Here is a 12,917-nt window from a genome sequence, read left to right on the forward strand (position 1 = left end):
GACTAGTTCCCATCTGAGAAAATGATGAACAGGAATATTCTTCAGCTGCATACAAACTTAGAAAATATTAAATAAACACAAGAAAAAAGACCTCTTAATTTTATATATCAGTATAGTGTGTCTTTGCTGTGTGAGAAAAATGTGAGTATTTTGTCTTGAAACTGAGGTTGTAAAATTACAGTGAGTAATGAGTATGTATTCCTCTGATCCCTTAATGTACTTGATGTGAGGTTCCTCTTTCATCGTAGCTAACATGCTGGCCATTAAATACACTGCAGCAGCATCATTAGTGGCTTCAAAGTGCTCCTACTTGCATCACATTTTTCCCTCCAGCAGGTGAGTGAGAACAGTGATCAGCAAATACCAGTATGTGTCACTCACTGCTCATGTGATTGCCAGTGAAGTCCCGTGTTTGGAGTAAGGGCAGCATTGGAATTGGAGGCAGAGCGAACTTTTGCTGCCTTTGTGGCTCTGAAAAGCTTTCAGCTCCGAGCCTCACTTGTCCATGTCTAAGATAGAATTCGTCCTATTTGGGGTATGGTGTTTGAAACTGCTTTGCTGTAGCAGTATGCGGGGAAGGAGATAGGCTGTAGAGGAAAGTGTCCTGAGTAATAGGCAGTGTGTTACCTACGTGTTTGAGACCCTGAATGGTGAGGTTAGGACGTGAAAAGAAACTCCTCTTACTTACCAGTGTCACAGTTTGCTATGACTGGAGGAAAGGATTCACTGAAAATTTCTGGAACCTGAATCCTCAGAGGATTTCCCTGGACTGTTTAGAGCAGCATACCATAGAACTTATATGAGGGGTGTGGACTGGTTGGTGTAGATGTGTCTATTCTCTATTCTCTTAAGTTGAGTTGAAAAACCTCCAAACCTTATGGTAGTAAAGTGAAAAGAGAGTCTGAGTATTTTCCTAAAATTGCAGCTTTAAGTTTTATATCTTTTGTTGTAAGATGCAAGATGAGGGATTTTCCTTTATTAGAAAGGTGAATATTAAAACTTAGAATACCTTGCCTATAGAAAACAATATGAACATGTTAAAAAAAGTTCAAAATATCTTATATATTTTTCTTTTTATATTTTTCTTTTTATATTTCTTAGATATAAAAATCAATAACTTCTCATAGACATCTGAATCATCAAATAGTTGCATTTTTATTACATAAATGCATATAATTTTATGGAATGTCACAGAATTAAGTCATCTTCTTACACAGTGTAAGAAGATTTAATTTTTTTTTTAAGTCTGTAAGTTTAAACATATCATCATACTTATCTAGTTGAAACAATTCACTGGAACTGGATAATATTTGCATCGGTGGTGGCTGTGTATTGTGGGGCAAATTATATTGTCAGTATTTCAAATTAGATTTCCAGTAATTTCAAAAATTGTTTTGTAAAAGTTAGCAGAATCATACTGTAAAAAAACCCCAAACCTGCAAAATATATCATAATTCAGGGAAAAATACTTCAAGGATAACATTTCTGCCCAAGGAAATAGGAAATTTCCCTTCTTAACTCTGTTAAAATTAAGAAAACTACTGATAAATCACCATTGCAAAATTATTCCTAATGTGGAAAGTTATGTAAAAGGATCACAAATTCATCTCTGAGAGCTTTATGTCCAATGTCCTGTTTGCTTTTCAGGCTTTAGTTAAAAATTCCCTTCAGAAAGGTGGATGCACTGGTTGTGGTACTCTGGTGGTTCTCTCTTGCTGCTGAAATTTAGTAGGGTGTTGAGTCACAATACTGGTCACCTCTGTCCTTCTCTTTCTCCTCTTGTATCACCAGAAATACCCAGAACAACATCTGCTGTGGAGCATCTGCTGTGAAGCTGTTACGAGCATAGGTAGAATTAAGATGTGTTTTGGCATGAGCCCCTACTTGAAAACTGAGGTCTGAAACTTAACTGCAAAGGTCTTGCAGCTCATGTTCTGTGCACACTTGCATATTATTTTTTAAAATTAATGTCTCCCTAAGCATTTTGTCAGTGGTCACTTTTTCATCATTTCACCTTTATTGATTGGAAATATTCTGGCCTTGGCTCTAAGAGCAGACTGACCATAGGCACTGTCAATTTTGTTGTGGCCCCTAGCATAATGGTAAGAGAAAAAAAGACAAGGGGATAAATGAAAGTGAAGTTCAAAATTAGTGGAACATTTAAAGGTCTTTGAAAAGTTTATATACAAGCATGGTTAATGCTGTCATGCACAGAAGTGCCAAAAGACCTAGCAGTGAAGAATATTAATCTACTTTATTAAAATCAAAGTGTTCGTATTTTTTTCCATAAAGAAATAATTTGAATAAAATTTGACCCTTTTTACAATAGTCTGTGGGTCAAATTGAACCTACTATTAAAATTCTCTAATATCTTTCTTGTATTACCATTTCAAAACTCAATTTAAATATTCACAGAGCTCTTTTTTTAATAAACTTAACAAAATTCAGGTAATTTCCTTCAACTTTCTTGATTGAAGGAAGGCAGTAGGTACAGATACAAAAAGATGTACAGCTACGAGCAAAACCTGAAATCAATTATATATAAGAAATAACATAACACATGGAAAGAAATTAATCAAAAGAAAAAATTTCTGCTATATGATTTTCTTGGTCTACTACCTGCAGGCAAGGAACATAAATGAAAAAAAAATCAGCATTCTTCTTGCAGATAAGGGGAAAATTAATAAAAATGTTTCCTTCCTACCAGATCCCCTGATGCAACTTACGTTAAAAGTGAATGGCTGCAGGAAGAACTTAGGTGTTTAAAAATAACTCCTTTTTTAATTTTTTTTTTCTACAGAATTATACTTTTGTGCTTTTTTCTTGTTGTTAAGCTCAGTTATATCAGGTTGGTATAGGTTTATAGTGTCCTTAAGAGCATTTCTTCTCCATTCTTTCTAGTAAGTTCATCATTGAATCATGTTCGTAAAGTTTCTCCCAGTTTGAAAGTGAGAAATGGTTCATTCTGCTTGGGTGCCACAATGAAGATGTAAGGAGTTGCTCACAAATTGAAGGAATCTGGACAAAACTTAGGAAGTTCAGCCAATTTGCATAACAGCCTGGAGAGGTTCAGTGTGCACAGACAGCATTGCTCTAGAGTAGAGCTCAAAACAGAATAGGAATGACAGAAATAACTGAGTTAAGCTAAATAGAAAACTTAAGGGACTGATGAGGGAAACATTTCAGCAAAGGTGGGAGTTGTTTGTTTGACAAATATTGACCTTAAGAAATTAAGTGGTTTTTTTCTAAACTGATTTCCCAGTTGCTCTTCAGTTACCTACTGCCAGTAGCTTAATTTTAAAGCTTTTCCTGCAGTGGTCAGTTTGTCAAGATTAGGTATAGCCATTTAATGTCTATCATAAGGATCTTTAGGCTCTTCTCTTGCCCTTTTTCTCTCTGTTCTCAGGGAATTATGTGATTAAACAATTTGCAGTCCTCAAAAGGAGGGAGAGACAATATTTTTTACTATGAAAATTGAATATTTGGATCTCTATTAACCAAAAGTCACAAGGGAAAAGTAGCGTTGGACACTCATGGTGTCAGGTTGTTGGGGGAGCAACTAGTTCAACAGAAGAATTTCTATTGCCATTTTCCTTTATTATCATCTATGATATTAGCTGCAGACTTGTGTACTTCCATTTCTCTGATTTATCTAGTTACTTCTAGTTGGAAGTTCTCCTTCTCAGGAGAGTATGGATCATCTCAGGATTAGTCCTGACAGTATCTGGCAGTCCTTGTCCTTGACAGAAATTGAAAATTTATTCTGATTGCTAAAGGATATAATTATCTACCTTATTATATCAGTCCCTATTTTGACCATGGTTGAACATGTAGGGTCTGAAATATCTGAACAGGGGCATTTTAAAAAATTTTACAAAACCCAGGAAATCCAGATTCTCAACAAGGAACTTGGTAGTATATTTTAGGTAGTGTCTTGCAAAAATTTCTTCCTCAAAAGAAGAAGCTGGATTGTTTCTGTTGGGGTTGTTCAGATCACTGTTAAACTTGTCTCCAGGCTTTTGTAAAAGCAAAGTCATTGGAGACAACCACTCCTTTGAGTTAACTGGAATGGAAGTCTCTAGGAAGTCTTGTATGAAAAATTCTCAAAAGGTAGAGAACTCTGAACTACTGTATAGTATCTTCAATGCCATTGCCATATTTAAAATTAGATAAATTGAGCCCTCTATTGTATTTTTAGTATTCCTAACTGAATTTTTAGGAAAAACCTTTCCAGCAATGCGAATTAATAGAATTCACAGCTAATTTTCTTTGTAATTGTTTGTACTTAGAAGAAAATTTTCTTGTTGAAGCAGGAGACAAATGGATTGATTTTTCTGAAGCTTTTCCCTCTGTAATCAGAGAGCATCACATACCTAGGTCTTACCATAAGCTAAGGATAATCTGTGTGTGGCAGCATGTTTTCTTAGAAAATACCGAATGGATCCCACAGAACATGCAAAATGTCTGATGTAGATCCGAGGAATTTCAGGCCTCTGATTTATCACAGTTGTTGCTATTTAATGCTACTACTTCTAATTATACTCATTAACCTCTCCCCAGCCACTCACTGTCAAACATTGTGGGCTTTCTGAAGCATTCTTAATTTGTTAAGAGCACTGATTTATGCTGCTGCTCTGGGAATGTAGGAGAATATTGGTGGGTGAGAGGAAACTAACCACTTCACATTTTCATGAGATAATTATTTCAATGATACTTCCCTGCCATAGGATACATTCATTTTAAGTGCAAAACACTGGACAGGAAAGCATATAAGCAGATGCTTAATTTGAGCGTGTGTTTAAGTGGTTTCATTAGGGAGAAGTCTGATGAATTTGACTGTGAGAAATTATTACAGAACTTACTCAGTTCAATGTTATTGAATTTCAATTATTTCATTACAGTTATAGTACCATAAAACTGGAGTCAAGCATTGATGTATCAGAACTAAGGCACTCAAGGGGTCCAATGCTCAAATTTGTGTTCAGAGTGTTTATTGTAACAAAGGCATCTGTTGTTAAGTTAATGCAAATCTTTTTTTGGTGGTATATTCTCACACTTTTACATTCTATTAAAATTCTTACAGTGTTTGTTTTGTTTTGCTAAAGTAGCCTGTCTTTTCAAGTGCTGAGGTAGGATCTGTTACTCTCTGTGTAAAGATTGTCACTTAACTAGCTGTCTTTGTGTGCTTGCATCTATATGCCTGCATTTATATTACAGTATATGATATTTCAGGAATATTTATTTAGCATTTAATACATTAATACTGCTAAAAAATACATCCTTGAGTGTCTGTAAATCTAGTACAAATTAGGGAGCACAGTTCAGATTTCTCCGCACTGTGCTGGCAAGTGGCCTCAATCAGAAGTAATTTTCTCCATGAAGGCACATGCAGCTCACTCGTCAGCCACTCCTCAGTAGATACTGTTATTTCTATGAAATTATATGTGGCGGTTTTTCGAAGTGGACTACCGTGTCCACTAAGCCATACAGATTTTTGCCACATTGACTCCATCTTTGCTGTCAATAATTGTACTGTTTTTTTACTGCCTCTTGTTTATCTGTGCTGTTTGCGAAAAAATTTGAGATCTGTGTTTATGTCAATAAATATTCGTGTATTGAAGCAAGTACCAAGCGAGTTAGTAAATTACTCAACCCCTCAAAATCTTCTGTTTTGTACAACACAAGTATTTGCTTGTTTTAGAAAGGAACCATTTTTTTCAGGGCTTCATGCAAAATTCAGAATGAATCAAAGGAGACTTAATTTACCTTCAGTACCCCTATTTAAGATCGGGAATAGAGATTTTACTTGGTGTGATTGGGAATTCTTAACTGTTTGTCATGGATCTGAAGCATTTCAACTCTCCTTAGATTACATCACATGCTTTTACAAACTGCTAATAGGAGAAGAATTGCTGAAATGAGAAGACAAACATCTAGACTATCTCTGCAATTAACTATTCATCTAAATTCCTTAACTGCTTAAGTGTGAAATTTTACTGTTTTAATTACTGAAGAGTCTAGTCATATGTCAGAGCTGTTTACTGTCAGATCACTTATGTTGCTGCTCTGGGAATGTGACAGATGAATTTCAGTAGTAGAAATTTTTGGATTTGCATTGCTATGTCATTGTGGTCGTTGTACAGTCACACTTAATCAGCAGTTATTGAAAAGGATTTTTCATCAGAACGGGATAGAACCTTAACTCTGGTCCAGCTGAAATAAAAGCAGACATAGTACATTTTGTGCCATAGGTACTTAATAACATGGTTAGTATAAGTAATGAGTGTAATACTGTTAAATTAAATCAACAATTTAAAATAAATGCAGAAAGAAGAGTGTGGTACTAAAGTAACTGATTAACCTGTAGTCTGACTGTTGAAGGTAATATATCAACATAATAACAACTGTGGGAAAAAAAGCATTATCAGAGAAAACAGTTGAAAGAAACTCTATTCTTTTTAAAGACTTATTTATTTTTTTCTATATGACTCTGTATTTTTAAGTATTTTAAATCAAGGAAGAAGTTGCATAGCTTTTGTGCAGGTTGTTCCCTAGATAGAGGAGCTAGTAAACTTTGAAACTTTTTTGAAACTTTTTGAACCAGATAAATTCTTAGTTCTCTAGCTGACTTGATTTAGCTCTTACTTGATTTACCTCTTACCACTAAGAGGTTTTTGGAAGCACATAACCAAATTAGGCAAACATAAGCATGCATAGTTTATGTGTTTGCATTTGTCAAGAATATGTAGTTCCACGTAATCTTTACTTTGAGATTCTGAAAATTTTTTTTTTTTTAATTGTCTGTTTATGTGCAAGTAATAATATGAACTAGTCAAGAATAGAGAATTTAATCTATTTATACTTCCTAGTTAGTGGCTTTGGATTTTACTGTTTTCTTTAACCCACTGTATGTTTGAGTGATAATTAAAAATTGCCACAGAAATTAGGCTTTGATTTTGAGTTCCCATGAAACGAGCAACTGAGAAGTACTTAATTTTGATCTTATTCACCTGGGTTGGTCTTACTCATGTTGAACAATGCCTTACTCTTTAGTTAAAGTTATCAGTTTATAGCTCTCAGTATGAGCTGAATGTATTTGAACATTTAAAAAATGAAAGACGGCTCAACGTGCATAAGACAGAATTTGTCCCAAGGATCAAGTTCTGTTTGGGTGAATTAGACAAGGCAGCAGCTGTCTGAAACCTAGAAAAATAATTTATGCACAGATCCTTCAGTTTCAACGAAAGTCATGCTGGTGTTTGAAGTGCAACCTCTGATGTCAGCCCCTGAGGTGAGGTGTTATGTAAAGCTCTGATGTGTGCCCATGTGTGCACTCCTGGATAAACAGCACTGGGTTTTGTGTTTGGGCTGGCACACACAAGGCAAAGCCCATTGTAGATGCATGTATACCTCTGATCTCCTTTGGATGTGACAGCATTTACGTTTCTGCTTGCAAATGCTTGGACAGGTAACTTTAGGAAATGTTACATGCCTGTTCATACATAGGATGTATCTGCAGTGACATTAGTCAAGATTTTTTTAGTCTGAAACTCATTTAAAAAATAAAGTCCCAAGCCACAGAATGACAGGAGTTTGAACTGGCTCTGTGGATTTGGCGTGTGCATTGTATTTCTTCTGCCTTCTTGGAAAGGGTGTCAATGTAAATCATAAGGTGTGTTTCCATGAGTGCTGCAAATGAAAGCATTCCAACTGTATTTCTGTTCTTTTCCTAATTAACATACAGTGATGGTTAGTTTTCTGATTGCTTACTGGTGACCTGATGAAATAAACTGGTTTAACACCTAGAAACAGACCTAAATGTCATGTACACATGCCAGTTGGATTACTTGCAGATAAATTGCTTTTGCTGTATTTTGCAAGACACATTGAAAAAGTCAAATGACAAAGAACCAGTCATGCAGCAGGAAATCGACTTTCACTGAAATGTTGGCTGAAGTTTAAATTTTCCCCCCAAATTTAAAATATTTGGAAAATTTATTAAAGGCATGTAGCTTCATTTGAAATGATGCAAAATATGGTACTTGTCCATCTTTATATGTGGCAAAAATTTACATTTCCCTAAAATAGCGTATTATTTGTTTCATTGTGTTTTTCCTTCCTAGTTTATTTATCCAGATGTTACTAGGAGAGCACACCAATAAATGACTCTACAGACAATGTCACATTATAATAATACTGTGAAATCTAAACAGTATTTCTGATAATTTGTGCAGAACCCCTTGTGCTTTCATTTCTGCCATGAACCTGGACACACGTGAGGTGCCTGGACTGTCCCTGTTCAGCTGCAGCTCACTGCTCCAGCGTGTGCTTTGTTCTCTCTTCCGTACAGTGCGATAGCCACTCTCCGTTCCCTGTGCATATGCAGTTGCTGGATTTTTTCCCAGCGTGGCTGGAAGGTGCAATTAACAGTAATGGATACTTTGATAGTGAGAATCTTTATTTCTTCAGCCATAATAATAGCCCCTTATTTTAGGAGCTATATTGTTGAATGACAGCTAGTGTTGGCGAGTGTGTGACCACAAAAGTGGGTTCATTTGGTCAGATTCTCAGCTGGCACAGAGAGTCATATTTCCATGAAAGATAGTAAGCTATATTAATTTATGGAATCCCAGCTGGGAATCTCAATCAATTTCAATAAAAAGTAACCATCATATTCCTCTGAAGCAAGAATTACACAACCTAGCCTAAAGTGAATTTTGCTGTTTTAATAAATGTAGGTAGTCACTGGTTTGTAATAAATTACATAAAATTAGACTGTAGTCAATATTTGATTTCTTTAAAAATTTATTCCTTCCTTTTCATTGAACACAACACAATCATTTATGTATTGTATCTCAGCATGATAGATTATATAGGAATAGTGTATTTAATACTGTAAAACTATCATATAAATAAAAATCACATTTTTTTTCATTAACTAGCTCGCTTTCATTTTGAAGAAGAAATACTCAGTCAATTATAAATGAGGCTGTGCTTTCATTGGAGAGTGAAATATGTAATTTTTTCAAGCCTCAACCATGTATAATGAAATCTCTCCTTTGAAATCCAGTCTTAAGATGGATTTTGAAACATACTGACATTTAATAAAATCTTAGTTAAATTAAAACATGTTCAGTTATTTCAAATCTCTATTTAAATCTAGGGTAAAATTCTATACCCTGCACAAGAGATGTCTTTAGCAAATAGTTACTATTAACCAATGATTTTGAAGTGTGTGTGTATAAGAAAGAAGAAATTTTAATTTTTGAGTACATTCCAATCAGTAACCTGGGTGTTTTGTGTTATATGTCTGTCTGGCACTGGCTTTTTGAGAGGATCTGTAGCAATACTATGTCTAGGTAATTAGAAGAAAAGTCAAAGACCTCAGGCTGCCCTTTCAAATTCAAACTCGTACCCTTCGTCTGTAACTGGTTTATGTTTCTGTAGCCCTTGGCTGGTAGTTTACCATAACATTTGTTTGCCCTCTGTGAAATGAGTGGATAGTCTGTCTGAGTCCTGTCCATTGGCTGGGAGTCCGCTAAAGAGTCTGGCAAATAAATGATTAGATACCATCGGGGGCTGCTTGAAGCAAAAGCAGAATAAACTGAAGTTTGTACTCTTAATACCTTTGTAGTAATTCACTGTTGTCAGTATTTTTAATTTGATTAACAAAGCCTGTAAAAGGAACATTTTAAGTAGTGTAATTCAGCATCAAAAACAATCACTAACAAACAAGAGAAGGCTCTTCACTGTTTATGTGGTTTTGCAAATATAGCTTTGATTTCCGCTGTTAAAACTGTCTGTGTTTTAGTACTAGAACCCAATGAATAATGAAAACCCCCTATGTATGAGTATTATTAATACATATTATTAATGACATTTTGCATATTCTGATTTGAAGTCATCAGGAAAAGTCACTTTCAATTTCAATTTCCATAAAATGTTATTTGTCCAATTCTAATAAATGCTGAACACTGCCGTGGAAGGAAAACCTAGCTAAAGAACTCCAGTTATAAGTTCACTAAGGTTTTATTTCACATTGTCCTTTTAGATGGTTTTGCCACAGTGTTCCTGATTCTTTTTAAAGGGCCCCTTGAAGATGCCACTGAGGATGAAGAAGAAGAGTGCCTGTCTGAGGAAAATGATACTATCTCGAAAGAAGACTTTCCATTGGAGGAAAGCTTTTCTGCAGAGTTTGAGCCTGAAAATCTGAGCTGTGAAGAAGTGGAATTCTTTTGTAATAAAGGTAATCATTGTAGCCAACCTCTCGAGAGAATACTGGCCAAACTGTGTCCAATTGGTCAAAAAGATTTTTTGGTTTATAATCTACAAAAAGCCCTATTAATATAGTACCTTAATGGGGAAAAGAGTCACTCATAGAATGAAGTCTAGTAAGAGGTAAATATTTAAGTGTGTTGAAAAACGCTTTTCAGGGATGTGAATTGTCTTGCCTTTAATGTTTTCCTCCGTGTTATTTTCTCCATATTTAACTGTAGAGAACAGGCCTCAGAAGTCAATTATCAGCAGATCCGAAGCTAGCAATGCAGCATGTCTTCATTGCTTAGGAACAGTGCTCTGCCTAGGAAACATTGCTAGAAAAACAGATTGTGTCTGTAGATTCTAGGATTAAAATAGAGCTTATTATAGAATTTATTATGTATGTAGAAAACTAGTGATTTGTGAAAGGATAACTTTTGAAGTTGCAGATACCTTTTTGGTGCATTTGTTACTTGCAAATTATTGAAGATAGAGGTATTTTAGCATAAGTCACACCAATTCATTCTTACCCAGTGTTCAGTCTGGAAGGTTGTGCTTGCGGCTGACAGAAAAAACTCACTGCTGTGTGCTGTTATTTCAAGCATTGAATTAACCTTCTTCCTGTCAGATTTCCACTTGATTACTTTGTTGTTTGTCCTCTGCAGGTAAGGATGCCTATCAAATAGCTGGAGTTGTGGTGGTGGTGTTCTTCTGTTAGTCCACTAATCCCTCAGGCATTTGGATGTTGATGATTTCTCTTTCTGTTCTTTCCCAAATATTGACATATGTTTTTTCATGATAGCTTGATATGCTTCTGGTTTTGTATTATTTTCATCTGTTTTGGACAAAGTCAAATAAATCTATTGGAAGAGTCAAGTGTTCTGACTGCAGAATATTAGTTCTTCCTACAGAGTCTTCAGTCATCAGTGGGGAAGGCATGACGATTTGTTTTCTACATGTCCTCTATGTAGCTTACATACTTTCAACAAAATAATTTAGTTCTCCACTACAGGTTCTTGATACTTAGTAAGTCAACCTAAGAGGTCAAAACAGTCTAATCAATAGTTTAGAGTTCAGTTGCTACAAATCTTACTGTGAGGAGAGAACAGATTATGGACAGAAATGCTTTACAAACAGAGAATTTAATACTGTTATAACTGTGATGTGAACAAGTATTACAATTACTTCGTGTTCACTTGTTCACATGCCTTTCAGACACCACTTTTCTTAGCTGGAAAAAATTACTGGTCCTACTATTGGCATTAATAAATAAATATTTAAACCACCATGTGCATAATTGTTATACTGGCATCTCTTGAATTCCTTCTGTCAGCAGTGGAAGACTATGCACTACTGTCAGTTCATACCATATCGGTTTGATTTAGTTACTTCTCTGTACTTCTCACTACATTTCCAGGGCCCATCAATGGAAAACACTATGGTTTTGGGTGAAATAAAGAAAAAAATGTGATTTTTTTTTTAATAGCAATCAGTATTGCAAATTCACTTTCAAGTTATCTTGGATCTTCCCTTTAATAAACACATCTTTTAGGGAAAGCACTGAATCCAGGCCATTGTATTAAAGAAGATCAGGAATCAAAGGGGAATACACTTAAATCTGAATCTTGATTATTATATGTTTTATTAAGAACATCTGCTGATTCTTCAAGCTGAATGCCTTCTGACATCTCAGCAGTCCTTTTTCCAAGTGTGCTGTAGTTAGAAAAGAGTCTTAAGCCTCTCCAGTGCAACTGCTACAGAAGAAAAGTTGAAAAGGAAATTTCTAAGGATCAAGGGGCACATAAAACCACTAATCTACCTCCAGCAGAGGCAGTGTGATAGAAAGTCCGACTTTGAAGCAAGTTGAGAATGTCCCTGGAAAAGGATGGAATGGGAGAGAGTAGAAGTGTGCTGGTTTTTATTAATGTCTCAACTTCTGTTGAGTGTCCTGCTTCTTCAGGGACACATCTTAAGTGTCATTACCATGAGGTCACCTATGTTTTCCATTATAGGTTCTAGAAAGTAAAGGTATTTTCTTAGATATAGGTATTATCTGTCCTCTTTCCCTCTTTCCCTCCCCTGGGGTTTCTTCCCAGCTGACTCAGAAAAAGAGGACAAATAAGTAGTGGGGCTTCCTGCAAGAATCAAGAGGCATGGGGAACAAGTGGCACAGCTGCTGGGGAGGTGCTGTTTGAGAGGCTCCATCCATGGTATCCTTTTTGTACTTAGCCAGCTATATAAATTCAATTATCACCTAAAACCAGAGGCTTTTAACTATCCAGACTAGGCACAGAAGGCAAAAATTTACTGAACTCACAATTCTTTCAGAGGAATGAAAGTAGAGGACGTACAGGTTCACAACTTGGTAACTTTGGCTTTTTGACTGAAGAGATTTTCCTGTCAAACTGTGCCTGACTGTATTATAAGCAGAGAGCAGTCTCTTACTCTCTAAATTGCAAACAGCTAACCTTTATAAAGCCATACTTGTCATTCCCACCTTATTAATTTGGGTTTGTGAGATAGATTCAGCAGAATAGTTGCCAGAATTAGAAAGTGGAGGCGAAAGCCTCGGCAAAGTGTGAAGCAAATTAATCACATTGATTGAGCTACATGTCATTTTACAACTGTTCTCAGGTTTCAGAATTTTGACTTTTGGCTAT

General features: G+C 35.6%; 1 protein-coding gene across 2 annotated transcripts in view; it reads left to right on the plus strand.

Annotated features, from left to right (window-relative positions):
- ZFPM2 (zinc finger protein, FOG family member 2) overlaps positions 1 to 12,917 on the plus strand; it is a 307,099-nt gene that overhangs the window by 50,747 nt on the left and 243,435 nt on the right. The window contains exon 2 of one of the 2 annotated variants that reach the window (XM_017806522.1): positions 10,088 to 10,246. The exons of the other annotated variant lie outside the window; for it this stretch is intronic. Coding sequence (XP_017662011.1) covers positions 10,088 to 10,246 — 159 coding nt within the window. The remainder of the gene's footprint in view (positions 1 to 10,087; positions 10,247 to 12,917) is intronic. 2 annotated transcript variants of the gene reach the window in all.

Source organism: Lepidothrix coronata, unplaced genomic scaffold, assembly GCF_001604755.1.
Source record: "Lepidothrix coronata isolate B3197 unplaced genomic scaffold, Lepidothrix_coronata-1.0 Scaffold15, whole genome shotgun sequence".
In the NCBI taxonomy this organism is placed as follows: Eukaryota; Metazoa; Chordata; class Aves; order Passeriformes; family Pipridae; genus Lepidothrix; species Lepidothrix coronata.